The sequence below is a fragment of the Saimiri boliviensis genome, chromosome 10 (assembly GCF_048565385.1).
Source record: "Saimiri boliviensis isolate mSaiBol1 chromosome 10, mSaiBol1.pri, whole genome shotgun sequence".
NCBI classification, from domain to species: Eukaryota; Metazoa; Chordata; class Mammalia; order Primates; family Cebidae; genus Saimiri; species Saimiri boliviensis.
Genome location: NC_133458.1, coordinates 53,216,871 through 53,241,202, shown reverse-complemented (window position 1 = coordinate 53,241,202; position 24,332 = coordinate 53,216,871). Strand labels below are relative to the sequence as shown.

At 39.3% G+C, this 24,332-nt stretch overlaps 1 protein-coding gene across 1 annotated transcript; it reads left to right on the top strand.

Moving 5' to 3' along the window:
- Positions 1 to 995: 995 nt before the first annotated feature.
- PSMC2 (proteasome 26S subunit, ATPase 2) lies at positions 996 to 20,742 on the top strand. The gene is made up of 12 exons (XM_010344526.3): positions 996 to 1,141; positions 7,809 to 7,846; positions 8,779 to 8,860; positions 10,026 to 10,125; positions 14,957 to 15,088; positions 15,661 to 15,733; positions 16,318 to 16,413; positions 17,118 to 17,282; positions 18,712 to 18,799; positions 20,003 to 20,205; positions 20,303 to 20,399; positions 20,487 to 20,742. The coding sequence occupies exons 1-12, from the start codon at positions 1,072 to 1,074 to the stop codon at positions 20,642 to 20,644; spliced, it is 1,302 nt and encodes a 433-aa protein (XP_010342828.2). The 5' UTR covers positions 996 to 1,071; the 3' UTR covers positions 20,645 to 20,742.
- The last annotated feature ends 3,590 nt before the right edge of the window (positions 20,743 to 24,332 follow it).

Here is a 24,332-nt window from a genome sequence, read left to right as displayed (position 1 = left end):
TAGAAATTTGACAACTCCAGGTACTTCATACATGTGGAATCATATGGTATTTGTCTTTTTTGTGAATAGCTTATTCCCTTAGCATAATGTCTTCAAGGTTTATCTGTGTTGTAGTTCATACTAGAATTTCATTTCGTTTTAAGGCTGAATATTTGTGTGTGTGTGTGTGTGTGTGTGTGCGCGCGCGCGCGTGTGCACACACTGCATATTATCAAATTTTGTTTGATATCAACCCCCATTCATATGTAGATGGGGGCTGCTTCCACCTTTTGGTTATTGTGACTAATGCTACTTGTGAATATGGATGCACAAATCTCTCTTTGAGATCCTCTTTTCAGTTATTTCAGATACATACCCAGAAATGGAATTGCTAAATGGCATGGTAATTCTAATTTTAATTTCCTGAGGAATCATCATACTGTTTCCCACAGCAGTTGCACTGTTTTGTCATTTTACATTTACGTCAACAAAGCACAAGGATTCCATTTTCTCCAGCAGCACTCGCAAGGGTCTGCTGGACCCCAGGGTCATCCAACACTTATTTCCTATTTTGTTTTTGCTTGTTTTTAATAATAGCTATCCTAGTGGGTATGTGGCGGCATCCAATTGTGGTTTTGATTTGCCTTTCCTTAACAGTGATGTTGGCCATTTGTATATCTTCTTTGGAGAAATGTTCATTCAGGTTATTTACTCATTTTAAAAATCAGGTTGTTTTCTTGTTATTCTGTTGTAAGAGTTCTTTATGTATTGTGGATATTAACTCCTTACCAGAAATAGATTACCTTCACTGTATTTGTAGATGTGGCCATTACTTCTTGTCTCTAATATGCCAGGCATTTTGCAAACACTGTCAAGTTTCCTTCTCACAGGTAATCAGTCCAAAAACCAGTGACCTGCTTGCCAAAGCGTTTCCCCCAGGGCTCTCTCCAGACTCTCTCGCTGTGCTTAAGGAGGCCCGCCAAAGCCCGATCTACTTCCGGTGGGGAAGGGGAAGGGAAAGGGAGAACACCACCGGAAGCAAGGAAGGTGCTGTGTAATCATTAAGGAGTGGAGGCAGTTGGAGCAGTTAAAATGCCGGATTACCTCGGTGCCGATCAGCGGAAGACCAAAGAGGATGAGAAGGACGACAAGCCCATCCGAGGTCAGTTGGCATGGGCAGGAGATCAGAGCTGGGGCGGGACTGGAGAGCAGCTGCCTTGGCACCGGAGGGGAGCTGGATTCCGGCTCTTGGCTCTGTGCTCTAGTGCTTTTGTGCCCCTAGTCATTTAGTCCGGGCGCCGGCCGGATTAACCTGCTTGCCTTCTCAGTCTCCCTCATCCACTACAAGTTCTGTATCCATCTGCTGCTGGAAACTATTATTCATTCTGAGCTCTCAGATCTTGAAGAAGTCACGCACCCTGCTTGGCCTTACAGGCCTTGAAAAGTTCTGCCTGGCGGTGCTCGGTCACCTGATCCTCTTTCCTCTCCTCCTCCTCCTCCTCCCACCTGTGACAGCTGGGAGCTATCACTGTGTAGCTACAATTCTGAGACAGTTTTCTTTTTTCTTTTTTTTTTTTTTTGAGACAGAGTTTCGCTCTTGTTACCCAGGCTGGAGTGCAATGGCGCGATCTCGGCCCACCGCAACCTCCGCCTCCCGGGTTCAGGCAATTCTCCTGCCTCAGCCTCCTGAGTAGCTGGGATTACAGGCACGCGCCACCACGCCCAGCTAATTTTTTTTGTATTTTTAGTAGAGACGGGGTTTCACCATGTTGACCAGGATGGTCTCGATCTCTTGACCTTGTGACCCACCCGCCTCGGCCTCCCAAAGTGCTGGGATTACAGGCTTGAGCCACCGCGCCCGGCCTGAGACAGTTTTCTTAAAAAATTTATTTGACCAGATAATACATTCACAGGGTTCACAATTCAGGAGGCAGAAAAGATACATTTGGAAAAGCCTCGCATTCTTGGCCCCAGCCACTAATTTCTCCGCAGAGGCAACTAATGTTGTAATTTTGCATATCTTTCTAGACATATTCTATACATATACAAGGAAGTCTGCTTATATATTCTTTTTTTACATAAATGTAGCATGCTGTACATACTCAACATAGTGATTTTAAAAAATTTTTATTATGTATTAGAGATAATTTCCTGTCACGTGGTCACTTTCTCTGCATCTGCATAGTACCCCATTTTATGGATATACAATAATGTACTTAATTATTATTGATGGACATCTAGACTTTTCCGTTTTGTTGCTGTTACAAAACAATGAATAGGCCTGGCGCAGAAGCTGAGACCGGTGGATCACATCAGCCTGGCAAACATGGTGAAACCCCGTCTCTACTAAAAATGCAAAAATTAGCCGGGCATGGTGGCATGCGCCTGTAGTCCCAGCTAATCGGGAGGCTGAGGCAGGAGAGTTGCTTGAACCCGGGAGGCGGAGGTTGCAGATCGCACCACTGCACTCCAGCCTGGGCGACAAAACGAGACAACATGTTTAAAAAAAAAAAAAAAGAAAAAAAAAAAAAGAAAAAAAAAAAAGGATAATCTTGTTTATGTAACTTTTACCAAGTGCACAGGTACAAATTGTAGGATAAATTCTAGAAGTGGAGTTCTAATTTTGTTAGTGCCAAATTACTCTCCATGTTATACCAGTTGATATTTTAGCTTACAGTGCATGAGATATGCACACCATTTTTGGATATAACTTCTTCCCAGTAGTCCCCGCTGTCGTCTCTATGCTGTTCCTCCTTTTGTTCCTTAGCTATTTAGAAATGTTCTTAGGGTATTTACGTTTCTTTTCTTACTCTTCCCTTTCTTAACAACTTCAACTTTTCCTAGTACCCTTCCCCATTTACACCCTCCCCCAAAAGAAAGCATTTCCTTTCTACCATCATCTTGTTATGCTGTTTCTTTTAAAAATATTTTAGGACACTGAAAATGTCAAAGATACTCAGTGTTTATTGTAAAACTTAGACGCAGAGATTTATCATTTGATCTGTGCACAGTGATCTGTGTGCTTCTCTGGGTTTGTTCTGTAAAAATATTAATATTAATACATTTATTCCTTGGATGCTGTTATGACTAACATGCATATAGGATTTTTTTTTTTTTTTTTTTTTTTTGAGAGGGAATCTTGCTCTGTTGCCCAGGCTGGAGTGCAGTGGCGTGATCTCAGCTCACTGCAACCTCCACCTCCCAGGTTTAAGCAATTCTCCTGCCTCCGCCTCCCGAGTACCTGGGAATACAGGTGCGTGCCACCATGCCCGGCTAATTTTTGATATTGTTAATAGAGATGGGGTTTCACTGTGTTAGCCAGGATGGTCTTGATCTCCTGACCTCATCATCTGCCTCCCTCAGCCTCCCAAAGTGCTGGGATTACAGGTGTGAGCCACTGCACCTGGCCCTTGTATATAGGATTTTATGTGTTTATTTATGCATAACTTTTTTTTTTTTTTGGAAGTCTTGCTCTTGTTGTCCAGGCTGGAGTGCATTGGTGCAATCTCATTTTTAGTAGAGATGGGGTTTCACCATGTTGGCCAGGCTGGTCTCAAACTCCTGACCTCAGGTAATCCGTCTGCCTCAATCTCCGAAAGTGCTGGGATTACAGGCATGAGCCACCACTCTGGGCCTATTCATACATATCTTGATCTTTACAGAAAAGCTGTAAGGGTAAAACTAGTATTATTTGTTTTTCAGATGATAAACTGATGCTCAGAGATTAATTGGTTTTTCACGGTTACCTAGCAAATATGTGACTGTCTAGCACCCAGGTTGTTTGATTCTCAAACTCTTTTTCTTCTGGCTTCCTATTCTTGTGTCATATAACTTTGAGGTCTTCAGCAATTATATTTATGATCTTTGATTGCCTCAATTCTGGTGACTCTGTCATTACTGACCCATCATTAGTGATCACCGTTAGACTTCATTGTTAAAGGAAACTGCTTCACTTCTAACATATCAAACGTTCCATTACATCCCAGCTTTTTGCTCTTCAGTCTTCATTACTGCTAAACCTTACCTGACCGGTCCCTTGATCCATGTAATTAATTAGTATCCTCTCCTATCTGGTATACTGCTTCCCTGCTGACTATTTCCTTTTTCCGAAGTGCACTTAGTACCTACTATTTTTGCCAATTGCACCTTCTGCTCTCCCCTCTTTAATTCTGGGGATTTCATTGTTTCTTGTCCTTTTCTGCTCATAGGTTGCCATCATTGTTCAAACGAGTTGCAAAATCTTATTAAGTTACTTTCAATTTAAGCTTTCAGATCTCACCTTAGTCCTAATTGCAGTTAACTTTTTTGTGAATCTCCTACTGCCTCACTTTGTTTGACATAGTGGTTATTTCAAGCCTTTTACGTGTTTCTCAGGTCCTCAGTTCAGTCTCTTTCTTCCTGACTGAGGCCTTTTTTTTCTCCTGAGAAAATTGAGAATCCACTTAGGAGTTCTGTTAACTTCTCTGACATTTTCCATTTTCTGTTTTAATTTTGCCATAGAGGAAGTGGTACCAATTTTTGTTATGTGCAACCTTCCCATCTCTGTTTTTGACCTTATCCCTTCCTCCTCTGGGACTCTGTTCTATCTGTCATACCTCTTCTATTTGTTGTCCTATGGAATATTTCCTTTTTTTTCTTGTAAACATGCTAACATTCATTTTATCTTAAAAATTCACATTCATTTTTAAGATAAAATGAATATTTGCCTGTTTACAAGGACAAAAGGGAAATATTACATAGTTGAGAAAATGAATATTAGCATGTTTACAAGAACAAAAGGGAAATATTATGTAGTTGACAAAATCTTCCTGTTCTTTCAAATTACAAGTCATTTTCTTTTTTTTTCTTTCATTGCCTAAAAGTGGCGGAAAGGACAGGCTTAGGAGTTAGAAAGACCTAGGTTTGAATCTTGGCTTTGAGTTTTTTGTCTAATAATAAATTCCCTGAAACTGTTTTTCCTGTATATAATGTAGAAATAATTGTATTTACTTAACAGGCTTATATAGAATTAGATAATATTAATATGTATCACGGTATCTCAGTGTATCATGGTATCACATACAGTGATCATCTCAATTGATAGCAGCTATTACTGTTTGCCCACAGTACTTTTTTTTTTTTTTTTTTGAGACGGAGTTTCGCTTGTTACCCAGGCTGGAGTGCAATGGCGCGATCTTGGCTCACCGCAACCTCCGCCTCCTGGGTTCAGGCAATTCTCCTGCCTCAGCCTCCTGCGTAGCTGGGATTACAGGCATGCGCCACCATGCTCAGCTAATTTTTTTGGATTTTTTAGTAGAGACGGGGTTTCACCATGTTGACCAGGATGGTCTCGATCTCTTGACCTTGTGATCCACCCGCCTCGGCCTCCCAAAGTGCTGGGATTACAGGCTTGAGCCACCGCGCCCGGCAGTACATTTCTTTACTACCTTTTTTTTTTTTTTTTTTTTTGAGATGGAGTTTCACTCTTGTTACCTAGGCTGGAGTGCAATGGCGCAATCTTGGCTCACCGCAACCTCCGCCTCCTGGGTTCAGGCAATTCTCCTGCCTCAGCCTCCTGAGTAGCTGGGATTACAGGCACGCGCCACCATGCCCAGCTAATTTTTTGTATTATTAGTAGAGACGGGGTTTCACCATGTTTACCAGGATGGTCTCGATCTCTTGACCTTGTGATCCACCCACCTCGGCCTCCCAAAGTGCTGGGATTACAGGCTTGAGCCACCGCGCCTGGCCGACTACCTATTTATTTTTAGAGACAGTCTCACATTGTCGCTCAGGCTGGAGTGCGGTGGCATGATAATAGTTCACTGCAGCTGGAAACTCCTGGGCTAAAACCATCCTCCCGCCTCAGCCTCCCTAGTAGTTGGAACAACAGGCATGTACTACCCTGCCATGCAAATTTAAAACAATTTTTTTTTTTTTTTCTGTAGAGACAGGGTCTCATTACATTGCCTAGGCTGGTTGCAAACTCCTGGCTCAAGTGATCCTCCCGCCTTGGCCACCCAAAATACTGGGATTTCAAGGTGAGCCACTATGCCAGGCTCTTACTTCTAATTTTTGTACTTTAGTTTCTATCTCTAGAAATCAGTTGAAACTGATCAGTAGTTCCTTAATTCCCAGATCTTTAGTATTTCTGAATCCTGATCCTTGTGTTTTTGACATTGTTGAGCCTTTGAGCCTCCCTTGGTTTCTCTTGCTGAACCTTCCCGTATATCCTCCTACTTCTTTTCTTTCCTTCATTGTGTTCTCACATGGTTTATCTTAGGTTTTGTTTCTGTTAATTTCATCCATTCTTGTCTTGGACTGTGTCCTCTCTGTATGCTTCCCTAGTCAATCTTTTTAACCTCAAGCTAGCATCTGATCTCAAGAGCCAGATTTCTCTCCGCCTTCTAGAATGCTGCATCAGGATATGCTGGTGTGTTGGATAGTCCCCATGCCTACCCTCAGGCTCAGTAATTTGCTAAGAGCATTCATAAGACTTAGCATGTAGTCATATTCATGGCTATGCTATATCTTATTGAAAGGACACAAAGCAAAATCAGCAAAGAAAAAAGACACATGGGGCCAAGTCCAAGAGAAACCAGGCACAAGTTTCCAGGGGTTCTCTTCCAGTGGAGTCACACAGGATGCACTTAATTCCCCCAGCAACAGGTAGTGACAGTATGTGTACAATATTGCTAAGCAGGGTAGCTTGTTAGAGATTTGGCATTCATGGTTTTTATTACGGGCTGGTCATGTAGGCATCTCTGCCTAGCACATACCAAAATTCCAGACTCCCTGAAGGAAAATAAGTGTTCTGCATAAACCATGTACTTTGTATAAATGTTTTAAGCATAGTGAACCATCTTTTTCAGTTCTGGGAATGGTAGGAACCCTCTGAAATCGGTGTTCTCAGGCAACAGCCAAGGACCAACCTTATATGTAGGCCTTTCAAAGGATAGTAGTTATGCCTGCTATGGTAACTCTTTTCTGCACAGATAACAGTACCACAAACTTAAGAAAATTAAAACTAAACTTCGTATCTCCCTCTGCCAACCACTCTCTATTGTGACTTCTTTTGTGTGGTACCTAGGACCGAAGCCTGGGTGACACGTTTGAACCTCTCCCCTAAGCTTCTCACATTTAGTCATTTGCCATGTACTGTAGATTCTTCCTCTGAGGGTTTTTTAATCCAACCCTTCCATTCTCTTTTCATTGCTACCATTTTTTTTTTTTTAAACAGAATCTCTCTCTGTTACCAGGCTATAGTGCAGTGGTGTGATCTCAGCTCACTGTAATCTCCACCTCCTGGGTTCAAGCAATTCCCCTGCCTCAGCCTCCCGAGTAGCTGGGACTACAGGTGCACACCACCACACCCAGCTAATTTTTTGTATTTTAGTAGAGACAGAGTTTCACCATGTTGACCAGGATGGTCTCAATCTCTTGACCTTATGATTCACCCACCTCGGCCACCCAACGTGGCCACCCAACGTACTGGAATTACAGGCATGAGCCACGGCACCAGGCCTGCATTGTATTTCATTGTAAGACTATGATGTAATTTAACCAAGATTCTTAATGGATGTGTTTTATGTATGTACTGTGTAAAATAGGTAATAATGTATATGATGTACTTTAAAAAATCTATGTTGTTCCCAGTCAGATAAAAATGGAGTCCAGGAACTATTTGATTAAATTTATATCATCATAATCTTGCTTGATTTTTGACACTAAATTAAAACAACTTGAACTGAAAAGTTGATCGGCTTTAGTTTTTTTTTTTTTTTTTCTTTTTAAAAAATCTTTAATTCTAGTTTCTTTTTGAATCTTATGTATTGTCTGTCTTCTTCCAGCTCTGGATGAGGGGGATATTGCCTTGCTGAAAACTTACGTAAGTCCTTTCAGTGTCTACAAACTATAGATGTTTTATGTTGAAATAAAAACTGTTTTGCCTGTTTTGTTGTTGTCCTTCCAAAATAATTAGAAGTTAAGAAACCAAAATAAAAAAACAAACAAAAAATAAAATAAAAAGAAACAAAATAATTATAAGAGCATGTCTAAAAAAAAACAAAAACCAAACAAAACAAAATGTCTGGCAGCTCATGGTAATCTTCACTAAATGAAGTTGCCTACCTAAAATTTATAGAACAGATCAGAGTATTTGGCGTGTCTCAGTTTAGACATTATTTTAATACTATTTGTGATTAAAATGTGATGCTATATAGAAAGGTATTAGACAAAATTTACACATTTACTATATTTAACAAGTATTACTGAGTTAGTTCTGAAATGAAGTTTTAATGCATAGAAATTGAGAAATAGTTTTGCATAATTTCACACTTTTTTTTTTTTTGAGATGGAGTTTCCCCTTTGTTGCCTAGGCTGGAGTGCAATGGCATGACGTTGGCTCACTGCAACCTGCACTTCCCGGGTTCAAGAGATTCTCCTGCCTTGGCCTCCCGAGTAGCTGGGATTACCAGCGCCTGCCACCATGCCTGGTTAATTTTTTTGTATTGTTAGTAGAGACGGGGTTTCACCATGTTGGTCAGGCTGGTCTTGAATTCCTGACCTCAGGTGATCTGCCCACCTCAGCCCCTCAAAGTGCTGGGATTACAGGCGTGAGCCACTCACACCCGGCCATGATTTTCAGTTGTTATCTTGTATAATAGTGGGTGTGTATTTAGGGGAAAATATTGTTTCAGTAATACCAAGCTTTGGGATAATGATAACTATTGAAATTGTAACTTAAAGATAATTTTCACCTATAGTTTAATAAATTGTTCATGTCCTGATATTCTAACTAAACTGATCTTCATCACCTAGGGTCAGAGCACTTATTCTAAGCAGATCAAGCAAGTTGAAGATGACATCCAGCAACTTCTCAAGAAAATTAATGAGCTCACTGGTATGTATTTTTTAATTCCCATTTCCTTTAAATGTAATGTGTTACTCCTTCATGATTACAGATTTTTAAAAAATCATTATCCTTCCTTTCTGTTAAGAAATTAGATCTCATTTAACCATATCTTTCACTGCTTTTTACAGTTGGGTTTAATGCTTATGCAGTTAAGAAACAACATCATCTTTTTTTTTTTTTTTTTGAGACAGAGTTTCGCTCTTGTTACCCAGGCTGGAGTGCAATGGCACGATCTCGGCTCACCGCAACCTCCGCCTCCTGGGTTCAGGCAATTCTCCTGCCTCAGCCTCCTGAGTAGCTTGGATTACAGGCATGTGCCACCCTGCCCAGCTACTTTTTTGTATTTTTAGTAGAGACGGGGTTTCACCATGTTGACCAGGATGGTCTCGATCTCTTGACCTCGTGATCCACCCGCGTCCGCCTCCCAAAGTGCTGGGATTACAGGCTTGAGCCACTGCGCCCAGCCCATCTTTTTTTTTTAATTAAAAAAAAATTTTTTTTTTGAGACGGTTTTCACCATATTGGTCACGCTGGCCTTGAACTCCCGACCTGAGGTGATCCACCCGCCTAGGCCTCCCAAAGTGCTGGGATTACAAGCATGAGCCACCATGCCTGGCAACAACATCATCTTCTAAGCAAGTCATGTTTCTATTGGTCAAAGCCCAGTTCAGTAAACTTCAGTTAACAAGTCAAAAAACTTTTTAAAATAAAAATAAGATTTCACAACATAGTTTTGCTTGAAGCAATTGGGCTCTTTCCTGGCAGCTGGAAACTTTTTGAGGGGACTTGAATGATGAAGTTTTACAGTATTCACAAAAATGTCAAATGTGGCATTACATTTTTGGCTTGACAATTACTTTAGGTCAGGGTAGTAGTTTTCAGCTGGGGTCCTTTTGCCCCACCCCTCTCCCCCTCCCAGAGGATACTGGGCAATGTCTGGAGACATTTTTGATTGTCATGACTTTCAGAGAGGGCGGTGCTGCTGGCATCTAGTGGTGAAAGGCCGGGGATGCTACTAAACGGCCTATAATGCACACGACAGTCCTCAAAATGAGTGATTCAGTACAAAATGTCAGTAGTGCTGAGGTTTAGAAAGGTTATTTTAGGAGGATGCATTACATTTTAGTAAATTTTGTCATCTTTCTCTATGTAGGTATTAAAGAATCTGACACTGGCCTGGCCCCTCCAGCACTTTGGGATTTGGCTGCAGATAAGCAGACACTCCAGAGTGAACAGCCTTTACAGGTTGCCAGGTACGCACGGGTGCTCTGTGGCAACTTACCTTTGTCTGTCTTTTCAAGCACTTAATGTTAGAGTCTCAGGGATAATGCAATCATTCATGAAGAATTTTTATTCCAAATTCCAAGTAAATAAGGCTTTCTACAAAACTGTGTGGGGTTAAAATTTTATGTCTTAAACAATTACTCAAAAATACATGAAGGTATAATCATTTAAAAGATTTAAATAGGCCAGGTGCAGTGGCTTACACTTGTAAAATCCCAGCAGTTTGGGAGGCTGAGGCAGGCGATGAGGTCAGGAGATCGAGACCATCCTGGCCAGCATGGCAAAACCCTGTCTCTACTAAAAATACAAAAATTAGCAGGGTGTGGTGGTGTGTGCCTGTAATCCCAGGCTCTTGGGAGGCTGAGGCAGGAGAATCGCTTGAACCCAGGAGGCATAGGTTGCAGTGAGCCCAGAGTATGCTACTGCACTTCAGCCTGCGTGACAGAGTGAGACTCTGTCTCAAAAAAACAGAAAAGAGTTAAATAGTTCAATAATAATAGTTGTATTTCCCAATTCCTCTTCCCTAAAGACACTCATTTCACCTTTTTTAGTTGATTATTTTGGTTTTTGCCTTGATGGTTCTATGGATATTGCTATGTCTTGTGTATTGTAGATTCCTACTTTTTGATTTTTTAGTTTTAGGTATTATCTTTTGGCTTCCCACCATGGAAGATGAGGATTTTGTTTTGTTTCCTCTGCTTTCATTCATCCTGAAGGCACACCCTTTCTATCACCACATCGTCCTGTTCTAATTCTGTTAGATCAGTATTCTGTGTTTATATGATTATGGCTATGTAAACACTATTCATAATGAGCCAAGTGGTAAGCTGTGATTGCTTTTCCTTTCTTGTACCACGATTTTTTGGTGGTTGTTACAATGTCTTGTTTCTTCATTTGCCTGGTTTTTTGTGCATACATTACAAACTCAACCTCTCACCTTCTCTTGATTGCCTAAATTGCTCTTCAGATGCATCAGATTAGTTTTCTCCCAGGGATCCCTCAGTTGCATCTGGTGTTCTCTCAGTTTCATTTTTCTTAGGTTTTTCCCAGCATTTCTTGACCCGCTTTGATATGGACCATTTGCCCTTCATGCCTGTTTAATGACAATCATTGTCTGACTTCTCTTATCTTGGAGATTTGCCCTTCCCTCCCTCCTGTTGCTTGTGTACTGTCTTTCTTCCGTGGTTTCCTTACAGCCTTATTTAGGTCTAATACGTCCTCTGGTAGCTTCCTGGAAATGGGTCAGTTGGGAAGTAATATTTTGAGACTGTGTATGTCTGAAAGTATCTTAGCTGAGTATAAAGTTCTTTTCTCTTCAAAATTCTGAAGGCATTGTTCTGTTATCCTCTGCCTCCCAGTGTTACGCTAAAGCCATTCTGATCCTCAGTCCTATATATGTGACCTGTTTTTCCTCTGAAAGTTGTAGAGTCTTCTCTTGTTCTATTTTGAAATTTCATGGCGATGTGCCTTGGTGTTGGTCTATTTTCATCCATTGTGCTGGGCTCTCTTGTTATTTCGTAAGGTAGATCTTCTTGAAATCATTTGTTAATTTATTTCCTTCTATTTTCTTGGTCCTTTATTCCTGAATTTTCTTATTTGAATATGGGGTCTCCAGGATTGCTCCTCTAATATGCTATTTTTTCTTTTTGCCTTTTTACTTTCTATGAGCTTTTCTTTATCTTGGAATTATTCTATTGATTTTTTTTCCTCCCATTTTTCTTCTAGTAGATTTTTAATTTCTCAGGTAAAAAACTGAGGTTTTTTTATTTCAAGGATCTCATTTTTATTCTTTCATTTGTGTGTGTGTTGGATGTTCTGTTCTTGTATCATGGTTGTAATATGTTCTCATCTCTCTGGAAATTAATACAGCTTGACTATCCCTTACTGGAAATGCTTAGGACCAGAAATGTTTCAGATTTTGGAATTTTTAGATTTTAGAATATTTGCAGTATACTTAACTGGTTAAGCATCCCGAGTGTAAAAATTGAAAATCCTGAATGCTCCAATGAGCATTTTCTTTGTGTGTTGTCACCGAGAAATACCAGGGGATTTTTCTAGGTCCTACTGCTCACTGCATAGAAAACCAGTCACTGAGATAACAATTTAATCAGTCCATTTCCCTGACCAACTAAAATTAGGGGTTTATGTAGGAGGGAAGAAATGTGACAAAGTGTAAGAAAATAGGAGCTAGGGAGGAATAAGGAAGCCACCATAATGATGAATTAGGGGTCTGGTATCTCATTGTCTTCATGCTGTGATCTGGTGAGTTTCAGTTCTGTGATACTTTTTTTGAGAGCCTGAGGGTAAAACAAATGTAATATCCAAGCTAGACTAGAAAGATCAGTTTCTATGTTTTTCCAAAAAACTGTCTTTTGCGCTGTTGGATCAGTTTCAGTGTCATGTTGGTGCTCAAAAAGTTTTGGTTATTGGAGCATTCTGGATTTGGAATTTTTAGATTTGGGAGGCTCAACCTATAACTTTGCAGGTTTGCTTCCTTCAAGGTGCTTTTTCCCTTCTTTGCTTATTTGGCCTTGGTATTTTATGATAGATATCTGGTAATCTTAAATTTGGGCCTTGGTTTTTGGTGTGAGACCAAAAGGGTGACAGCTCTAAATTCAGTAGTGAGGGATGTCGATCCTGAGTTTCATTCTAGGTGGTCTGGTGGGGCCGTTTAGCTGGGGACCTCCTGTGTCATGGTCTTAGGACTTTTCATTTGGATAGTCAGATTTCCCAAAGAATTTATTTCATTCTCCTGTTGTCTCCAATCGCCAACATTGGAAGAACAGTGGAGAGAGGGGGCTGGGGATCTTAGTAACAAGTTCACTTATTTTTACTCATCCTTCCACATTCACTGCCCCCCCCCAATTTTCAGTAGATTTGCTGTTCCCGCACCCCTTTTACTGCTAGTATTCTCTCCGTTTTACTTTTTCCAGAGCAGGGTCGGCAAACTTTATAAAAAGGTAGTAAATATTTTAGGCTTTGAAGGACAAGAAACAAAATTGGGGATATTATATGGGTACTTAACCTGACAAGAGAGAAAACAAATTGTGAATGTTCATCTTCAAAAACAAAGCTGCTTTTGGTGCACAAGTAATTTGCTGTCCCCTGCTCTAGAGAGTAAACCTGTGTAATTTTGTCCATATAAGGAAAGTATAGACCAGGCAGTGTGGTGAGGCTCCTAGAATCTGACTTCTTAATTCTCCTATTTTAGAAGCCATGGGTCTGTGCACCTCTCCCAACCTCCTGTTCAATTTTCTAGAGATACCTAATGCCTAATGCCATCTGTCTGAGCCTGAGCCCTTGATGATTTTGGGTCTAAATCAAGGAGATACTTTGCCTTCCCCACTGCCTTTTAGGATTTAATTTTCTTGTTTCTGCAAAGTCATTTACTACCTGAGCTTGTGCTTTCCAATTACCAAAATTTAATTCCTGTGTTCATACCTTTTTTAAACTCTATGGTTTTAGTAACATTGTGTTTAAGGAGGCACAAAAATAGATGCATTTAGATTGTTGCCTTCAATCACAGGTCCCTTGGAGGTATTTTTTGTTTGTAATATGATATGAGGTAACACTAACTTAATTTTTATTTATAACTGAATAGCAATTGCTTGAATACCATTCAGACATGAAATGCTATCTTTACCATAATCTAAATTCCAGATTTGTTTTGTCTTTTGGATTCCCTACACTGTTTTACAGGTGAATATGTTTATTACTGTTAGATCAACATTTAATTACTATAGCTTTACACATTGTTTTGATACCAGAAAGGGCAGTTCTGTCTTTTTTGCCTCAAGCTATTATTTCCTATAGATCCCCTTTTTTGTTTGTTTGTTTTAAACTAGCCCAATACAAGACTGATATTTGTTTGTTCTGAGGTGGAGTCTCACCATGTTGCCTAGGATGGCCTCGAACTCTTGCCTCAGCCGCCTGAATAGCTGGGATTATGGGCATGTACCACTGTGCCCACCTAGGATTGCATCTAATTCATAATTTAATTTGAAGTAGACTTGTTAAACTTCAAAATATGTAGTTTTTGGCTGGGCAAGGTGGCTCATGCCTGTAATCCCAGCATTTTGGGAGGCCGAGTCTGACAGATCACCTGATGTCAGAAGTTCAAGACCAGCCTGGCCAACGTGGTGAAACCCCGTCTCTACTAAAAATACAAAAATTAGCTGTGCGTGACGGTGGGTACCCGTAATCCCAGCTATTTGGGAGGCTAAGGCAAGAGAACTGCTTGAACCCGGGAGGCAGAGTTTGTAGTGAGTTGAGATTGCACCACTGTATTCCAGCCTGGGCAACAGAGGAAGACTCCATCTCAAAAAAACAAAAGCTTCTACTGCCTCAGTTAAAAAAAAAACAAAACAGAAAAAGTATCAACAACAATATAAACGGATTTAAAGTATAAACTCAGGAAAAGAATGAAAAGACATTTATTACTGAATTTGATGTAAGACAAGATGACCATTTTTTATAGGGAAAATTAAAAGGAGAGCAATTTAAGATATACTGGAACATCACTAATAAGGAATATAAATTACAGAAATCAAAAAATCAGAGAATTTCTTGATGAGATATTTAGGTTTCATTTTCCAGGAGAATGTATTTGAAAATTTTATCGTTTGGCTAAAGTCAAATGGACCTTCGGAGTTGAGCATAGAAAAGGATCTTTAACAGTGTCCCAGTTTCTGCAGTTCTAGTTTATATCTATATATTGCATATTCAGGATAGAATCTAGTTAGCTGAATTCATTATTAGTGGTTAGGTTCCTTACTCTAATCAAGCCTTTTACTGTGTTAGGTGTACAAAGATAATCAATGCTGATTCAGAGGACCCCAAATACATTATCAACGTAAAGCAGTTTGCCAAGTTTGTGGTGGACCTTAGTGATCAAGTGGCACCTACTGACATTGAAGAAGGGATGAGAGTGGGGTAAGATTTCTATTAACAATAAATGCTTTTCTTTCACTAAGGATACCATCTCAACATTCACATCCTTGGCTTTGTGGTAAATAAATAAACTGAATGCCTTGGAATACCAAGGGATAATTAGTAATGTACTGTAGTTGAAAATTTTCTTCTGCTTCCTAACTTCCCATCAGCTTCCCGGACTTCCCCTACTCCCACTATTGTTTATTAAGAATGGCTTCAAATTTTAGACTTGAGGTTACCAGTCCATTGAAGGTAACATGGTATAGATTGGGGGAGTACTTGCTTTAGGATAGTTATGATGCTAAGTGAGTTAATGTCTATAGAATGCGTAATGATTCACTCAGTAAATTTAAAAAACGTCTCCCCTCCCTCCTTGAGTCAAGGGTCTAGTAACTGTTGGATAGGTTGTTTGCCACATTAGGCTTATAGTTTAGTATCCTCAGTTTTCATGCTCTATTTCTCTTTATATAACCTTTATTGTTAAAGTATGGTTTTGAGCAGAAAAAACTAAATATAAAAGGACATTGAAAGCTCAAAGAATGTATTAGTGACTATCTCTTTTACTTCCTTAGTGTGGACAGAAATAAATATCAAATACACATTCCATTGCCTCCTAAGATTGACCCAACAGTTACCATGATGCAGGTAAGAAACTATGGGAGGGAAAAGGAATGCTATGGCTTTTTTTTTTTTTTTTTTTTTTTAAATTGAGATGGAGTTTCAGTTTCATTGCCTAGGCTGGTGTGCAGTAGTACAGTCTCGGCCTACTGCAACCTCCACCTCCCAGGTTCAAGCAATTGTCCTGCCTCAGCCTCCCAAGTAGCTGAGATGACAAGCGCCTGCCACCACGCCCTACTAATTTTTTAGTAGAGACAGGGTTTCACCATGTTGGCCAGGCTGGTTTCGAACTCCTGACCTCCACTGTTTCGCCCACCTCTGCCTCCCAAAGTGCTAAGATTCCAAGTGTGAGCCACAAAGCCCAGCAGTATTTTTGTTTGTTTTGAAACGGAGTCTCACCATGTCTTTACTAGTTTGTATTTCATTCATTAGTGTCATAGCAAGTAATATAGCAAATAGTTCCAGGGCACCAGACAACGTATTCAATTTTTATTAAAATTCTCACTTGTTGTGAGTTTGATTTTTCTTTTAAGGTATTGGGTCTCTTCTGTATTTGGACAGTATCCAAAAAACCTATGACTATATGCTGTACATTTCTGTCCCTCTCTTAGGTGGAGGAAAAACCTGATGTCACATACAGTGATGTTGGTGGCTGTAAGGAACAGATTGAGAAATTGCGAGAAGTAGTTGAAACCCCATTACTTCATGTAAGTAGCTGAGTGTTATATTTAAATTTCTTTGTATAAAGACGTCTTTGTGTATTGAGCACTAAAATTGCTTGTATATTAGATGGCTTTTAATATTTTTCCCAGTGAAAATTTTTTGAGAGGGTGGAGAGAGGAGGTGTAGAGAGTTGTTAAGTTTTAGGGAAGAGCAAGCAAAAACGATTGAGTGGTCAAGTGTATTTCAAAAAGAAAGATCCGCTGTTTACAGTGACAGAGGTGGCTCAGGGTAACCTTTAGCAATATGTTAAATATGTTACAGGCTATTACAGAAGAATCTGGTTCTTCAAACGAGATTGAGAAAAAAGGGGCTTACATTGGAGCAGGTTAAACTTGGGTGGATAATGGAAAACCAAGATACTGAATACCAAATTATAATTATGTTCTTTAGACACCATGATTTTTTAAAATTAGGAAAGTATTTTAAGACTGGATAATAGAAGCACTTTTTAAAAGCCATTCAGTCTTACGTGTTGATCTGAGTCCAGTTTAGAATTTACATTTTAGAATAAGTTAAATTTCTCATTTAGATCAAGTATGTAGACTGTGGACTTCAATATTTGAATCAAAACACTATTAAGTATGGTTTTCAGGATAAAAGACAACATAAAATTACTTTGTTGATGTAGAAGTAGACTTATTTTTGTTATGCAGACGTGGTAAGTGTAAAAATTGTGTCTTTATCATAGCCAGAGAGGTTTGTGAACCTTGGCATTGAGCCTCCCAAAGGTGTGCTGCTCTTTGGTCCACCTGGTACAGGCAAGACACTCTGTGCACGGGCAGTTGCCAACCGGACTGATGCATGCTTCATTCGAGTTATTGGATCTGAACTTGTACAGAAATACGTCGGTGAGGTAAAGTAAATTTATCATAGTCAAAGAATATGTAGGCCTATATAAGATTTGTACAGTATGAATGAAAGTAAAAATGGCACTTCTGCATTGGGGGATCAAGACATGAAATTTCTTTTTCTTTTTTTTTTTTTTTTTTTTTTTCAGATAGGGTCTTGCTGTGTTGCCCGGGATGGAGTGCAGTGGCATAACCTCAGCTCACTGCAGCCTCTACCTGTCTGGGCTTAGGTGATCCACCCATCTCAGCCTCTCAGGTAGCTGAGACCATGGGCGCATGCCACCATGCCCAGCTAATTTTTGTATTTTTTGTAGAGAGGGTTTTGCCATGTGGCCTAGCTTGTCTCAAACGCTGGGATCCGTCTGCTTTGCGCTCCCAGAGTCCTGGGAGTCTAGGCATGAGCCATCATGCCCAGCCTGAGACCAGAAATTTCTTGATTGTAGTTTAGAAACCACCTTTGTGGTCGTTTGGAAATAGGTAACCACTTAAATTTTTAACTAGTACGCCCCCACCCCCAGAAGGATGACATTTTCTACCGATGTGGCTTTTCTGTGGGAATGCCAGGTAAATGAATTCAAACGTATACTTTTACTTCAGGGGCATTGTTTTCAGTCCTAATGAGAAAGTGAGAACATAGGTTGTCTATATGTATGTATTTAGAGAATAAGTCTAGGGCTACCTGTATTGTAACTGAAACCTGTTGATGATTCGTATACCTAGTAAGAATTAGATAAGGAGCTGCAAGAGTTGAGGTATCTTTTTATTCCCTAATTAAAACTTAAGTCAAATTCAATGATCAAGAATTCCAAGTGATAGATCAGATGCTTTTATTTACTTAAGTTTTACTGATTAGAATGACTCCTTTATTCAACTATTAATTTGACCTCTTCAGATCTGAAACCTATTGCTATTTAATAGAGAATCATGAAAATGACTTACCATTTTAAGTCTAGCAAAATTAATTTGATGGACTGGGGAGCAAACTTCAGTCTTTTTAAAAAAAAAAGTTTAGGCAGGCTGGGCACGGTGGCTCATGCCTGTAATCCCAACACTTTGGGAGGCAGAGGTGGGTGGATCACCGAAGGTCAGGGGTTCAAGACCAGCCAGACCAATATGGTGAAACCCCATCTCTACTAAAAATACAAAATTAGCTGGGCCTGGTGGTGCATGCCTGTAATCCAGCTACTCAGGAGGCTGAGGCAGGACAATTGCTTGAATGCAGGAGGCAGAGGTTGCAGTGAGCCAAGATTGCACCATTGCACTCCAGCCTGGGCAACAAAAGCAAAACTCTGTCTCAAAAAATAAAAAATATAAATAAGTTTATGTAATAATGGGTGATGATACTGTTAGGAATAAATATTGAAAAGTTTGAAGTACAACTTTTTATTGTATTTTAAAGCCAATTTTGAATTACTAAATCATTTTTCTCATTAGGGGGCTCGAATGGTTCGTGAGCTCTTTGAAATGGCCAGAACAAAAAAAGCCTGCCTTATCTTCTTTGATGAAATTGATGCTATTGGAGGTGAGAATTATATGTTAGAGACCTGCTTTAGGATTCGGTTTCATGAAAACTCTAAAGTGATATGTGTTACAGTTCTGATCTGTTAATCTTGTACATATTTTTAACTCCAACTCTTCTGTGAGCTCTGAAACATTGGCACCACAGATCTAATAAATCTAGTAAACTAAACTGTAAAGGCAAGAAGAAACATTATATACCATATCCCTTAGCTGAAATGTTTAAGAATAGAAGTGTTTTGGCATTCAGATATTTTGGATTTTGGCTTTTGAAGTATTTGCAGTATACTGGTTGAGTATCCCAAATCTAAACCTGAAATCTAAAATGCTCCAATGAGTATTACCTTTGAGCATCATGTTGTTGCTCAAAGTTTCAAATTTTGAAGCATTTTGGATTTTGGGATGTTCAACCTATTTCTGATTTCATTCACACAACACCTGTTTCCACACTTTAAACAACTCGTACATTGAGAAGTATCTCCTAATGTCATAAGAAAGCACTGGGGCATAATTTAATTGGTGGCGGTTTTTCTTAGTGTACATAAAATAATGTTCTTGGCTTCACAGATTTGATGAAATACAGTATTAGCCATGAAATCTAGAGAAGTTTTCTTTTTTTGAGACACAGTCTCACTCTGTTGCTCAGGCTGGAGTTGAGTGGTGCGATCTCGGCTCACTGCAAACTCTGCCTCCTGGGTTCAAGTGATTCTTTGTCTCAGCCTCCTGAGTAACTGGGATTATAGGTGCCTGCCATCACACCTGCCTAATTTTTGTATTTTTAGTAGAGATGGGTTTCACCATGTTGGCCAGTCTGGTCTTGAACTCCTCAGGACAAGTTATTTTAACTTATCTCTGCGCCTTAGTTTGCTCATCTTATAAAGGGCATAATTCTTGCCTTGTGTATTTCATGAGTTTTTGAGAGGTTCAAATTAAGTATAAATGTGGTAGACTTTGAAAACACTCAGCTGTCTCGTAGGCAATTTAAAGTATGTTAAGTAAATCTGTGATAAATACTTTTGAAAGCAAAGATTCACTTTCTAATTAGTTTTGTATAAAGCAGGCTGTTCTTACAGGATTTGCTTCAAAGTGGGATGTGCACCTGTGCTGAGGGGGCATGATTTGAGCTGAGATTTATGGTACTTTCAGGTCATGCATAGTGTTACTCTGAGTGGACCTGAAAAGCTTATCTTTCCTTTTGTCTTCTCAGGGGCTCGGTTTGATGATGGTGCTGGAGGTGACAATGAAGTGCAGAGAACAATGTTGGAACTGATCAATCAGCTTGATGGTTTTGATCCTCGAGGCAATATTAAAGTGCTAATGGCCACTAACAGACCTGATACTTTGGATCCAGCACTGATGAGGCCAGGGAGATTGGATAGAAAAATTGAATTTAGCTTGCCTGATCTAGAGGTTAACAAAACCATTTCATTTTAGGAAAGGGATTTTTGAAGTTTTTTCTTCCTGTGATGTTTTTTCCATTTTAATACGTCAATTCCCTCATTTCTAGGGTCGGACCCACATCTTCAAGATTCACGCTCGTTCAATGAGTGTTGAAAGAGATATCAGATTTGAATTGTTAGCACGACTGTGTCCAAATAGCACTGGTAAGTAGAAAGTTCTTGCTTATATTTGCTGGTCTGTCTGTTCAGGCTGTTTTAATTAAGCCTGTTTATTCTCTTTTTGTTTGAAAGGTGCTGAGATTAGAAGTGTCTGCACAGAAGCTGGTATGTTTGCCATCAGAGCACGGCGAAAAATTGCTACTGAGAAGGATTTCTTGGAAGCTGTAAATAAGGTCATTAAGTCTTATGCCAAATTCAGCGCTACTCCTCGTTACATGACATACAACTGAACCTTGAAGGCTTTCAAGTGAAAACTTTTAATTGGAATCCTAACCTTATATAGGCTTGTTAACCACTTCACAAAAAAATAAATGGCTTCAAGATTGTATGTTTTCATATCTCTTCTTATAATAGAATGAAAGGTGATCTCTAATGTTATTAGACAGAAAAGCTTGTTAGAATGTATTTTGACTGTTTTTTTGGACCCACTCCTATTTAAGGTTTCACATCATATAAAGTGCTTGCTTAGTTAGTTTATATTCTAGGCATATGCTGGCTGGGTGCTCTACATATATTCTTAATGTATCCTACCACTGTCCAGTGAAGAAGATCATCAAATGGAGCTTCATTTAATGGATGCAAAAACTTTCCTGCTTACTTGTAGTGGCAAAACTGGGATTCATGTCCAAGTTTGTCGGCTCCATTACCTATGTTCCTATTCTCTTCTGCCCCTCATCAGGGTAGCTCACCTAGGCATACGACCAAATGCCTTATGATAGTCTCCCACCACCATGCTGAATAATAAAAGCTTTGTCTAAACCTCTTTTAAACTAGAAGAAACACTGGATGTATATTTTATGTGTTGCCATTTGATTTCAAATAAATGAGGAATAATTCGTGAATTTTAATGAACAGTAAAGTGGTGCAATAAAGCAGAAGAACATTCAGCCAGAGGTAAAAGAATAGGAAAAAGAAAAAAATTTTTGAAAAAAAAGTATGTTCATGATTTAATTTAGAAAATCTGGAATTGGCTTCATACAGAAAATGATTACTTTCATTTTATAAATTAGTTTGGTAAAGCTTCTGTTAGACTTCTGGTCTATAGTGAGGTATTTTTAAAATACAGATTATATTAAAATCCTCAACAGAGCTCTTTAAAATTATCTCCTGTGTAACCAACATCAAATCCTATCTTCTACCACAGTTACCCCTTCCCTCAATGCCAAGACCAAAGCACAATAATGCATATTTTTATTGAAGTTCAGTATTCATAAATAAGTTGCAAAATAGTGAGAATTGGATACATTTTAAATTCACAATAGAAAAAGCTGACAACATAGAAAATGCTGTGTTGCATTGAAATTTAAAATTATGAAAGTTTTCAAGAAATTAAAGCCCTTCATTCATAAAATCTAACCACATTCATTCTTGATTTTTCATTTTTATGAATGTGATCAGAAAAACTTTTTTTTTTTTTTAACTCTGCCCTAGTCTTTCTTGAAGTATGAAACAGCAAACTATTTTCAGGTTATGCTTACAATAAAATATAACCAAGGAAATGACTGAAGATGAATGTTTTTGAATGTTTTGATTAAATAAATATACACATTTAGAACACACTGAAGTCCTTCCACGTTGTCATATGGCCACATGCTCATATATACCAATTAAAGACAAATTAGATATGTTGAGTGTACTTTTTTTTTTTTTTGAGACGGAGTCTTGCTCTGTCACCCAGGCTGGAATCCAGTGGTGCAATTTCAGCTCACTGCAACCTCTGCCTCCCGGGTTCAAGCAGTTCTCTGCCTCAGCCTCTTGAGTAGGGATTACAGGCGCATGCCACCACACCTAGCTAATTTTTGTACTATCAGTAAAGACTGGGTTTCACCATCTTAGCTAGGCTGGTCTTGAACTCCTGACCTTGTGATCCACCCACCTCAGCTTCCCAAAGTGCTGGGATTACAGGTGTGAGCCACCGCGCCCGGCTAAATGCACTTTGTTCTAAGATACAGAGTGACTATTGTGATAATTCATTTAGGTCCATAAGGAAAATCTAATTGGCCACACATCAAATGTAAAATCAATTACTTGAAAAATTTGGGTGTTTCTGTCAAGGCATATATATACAGGTAGCATCAGCATTGCCTAGGTCATCATGTTTGTACCCTACTTAAAAAGACAGAACATTTACCAGTAAATTCCTCCACCTAAAATAGGTATGCTATATACATGTGTCACAGTGCTGAATAAGTTAGAATACAAAGGATTTATGACTTTAGAAAAATATGCTGTAGAATCCTGTGTAAAAACTTAACATTAAAAATTTGATTAGATTTATTTAAAAACTCAATTTTCATGATGGTCTGAGGTTTATCTGTTATGTCAAGTGAAATGCAATACATCAGTACAATGAAAAGCCTGGTAAGCCTTTGTCAGAGGCCAGGTGGAGTTTTAAGATGCTCAAACTTGATAAAATCCAAGTCATTAAGCAGGTATGTTACCTGATATGGTGCTGGCTTTTACCATTGTGTTGTTGGTATTGGAGGGGCTACAAAACCACTACATGCATTTTGGTTAGCTGTATGTTTGAAGAATTCAGTAATACTTTTATCAGTTTTCACTTTTAGAAGCATTCAAAACTGTAAGAATCTAAACACCTTGAATCCTAAAAGCACTCGTGAAAGGTGAGGTACGCTAAAAAGAACCAACAGCATTCCTGCACCAGTAAAGCATACAGGCTCACACCAAGGAAGTTCTGTTTGGTTTTAGAATTTAAATTGATTTACTGTCTTTAAAGGGGCAGACATAATAGAGCCACATACTCTTCCCTCTTTCATCCCCACACAAGGGCACACCCCCCAACCCCCAACACACAGAAAAACCCACCCAACCACCACAGGACAGATTCACTGGGTTTGCTACCCTCTCTTTTCATACACAAGAGGGCAGACTCATTTTCTCAAGTGTACTCAGAGGCTGGAACTGTCTCAACAGGTAAGGGCACAGGATCAAACCACCATGAGTGGATGTTTTAGATGTTTCCTGCAAGCTACAAAATGAGTTTTGTCCTATTCCAGGGCTTGAAGAGGATCCATACCCTTAACAGGTTCTCTGGGTTCCACTGCAGCTGAGATTGGCAATTAGGATCCCATTATCAGCTGCTGTAAACTCATCCAGAGTCAGTGTCTAAGATACGGATTGGAGTTTTCTAGACCCTGGTTCACAACTGTTCTCAAACATATTCCATCAATTCATGAGACAGAGATCAACCACTGTCATACTACACAAGATATGAGAAAGTCAAAGGTTAGCTGGGCATGGTGGCGCGTGCCTGTAATCCCAGCTACTCAGGAGGCTGAGGCAGAATTGCCTGAACCCAGGAGGCGGAGGTTGCAGTGAGCCGAGATGGCGCCCCTGCACTCCAGCCTGGGTAACAAGAGCAAAACTCCGTCTCAAAAAAAAAAAAAAAAAAAAAAAAAGAGAAAGTCAAAGGACTTCTCTTTATGGAACATCTTCAAAACAGTGCTTTCCCATATATTGCCATAAAACAAGGCTAGTCCTTAGATTATGTAGATTATGCCCATTTTGATAGGATAATATGAACCTGAATTTGAATCAGGGCTGAAAAACATAGAAGATAACAGTAGCAACTATTAAGACCCAGAAGGAACATATACCTTATGTATTATTTCCTTGAAAGGCAGAGACAAGACTGTAAGACAATGAAATTTTCACTGTACGAAACAATTCTAAGTAAAACATTCTGACGTATTTACACATGGATGAAATGTATTTTGAGATGCACTCATTCGCAGATGCTAAGCAAAATGATAAAACTGTATTTTCCCACCTGAGGACTTGTGCTTTTAATATACATAATTCTATTCAAAACAGTTTAAAAGTTGAACAGAAAAGTTAAATACAACTGTGAAGTGATACACAAATACCTTTTTTTCGTACACAACTTTCTATCAACCA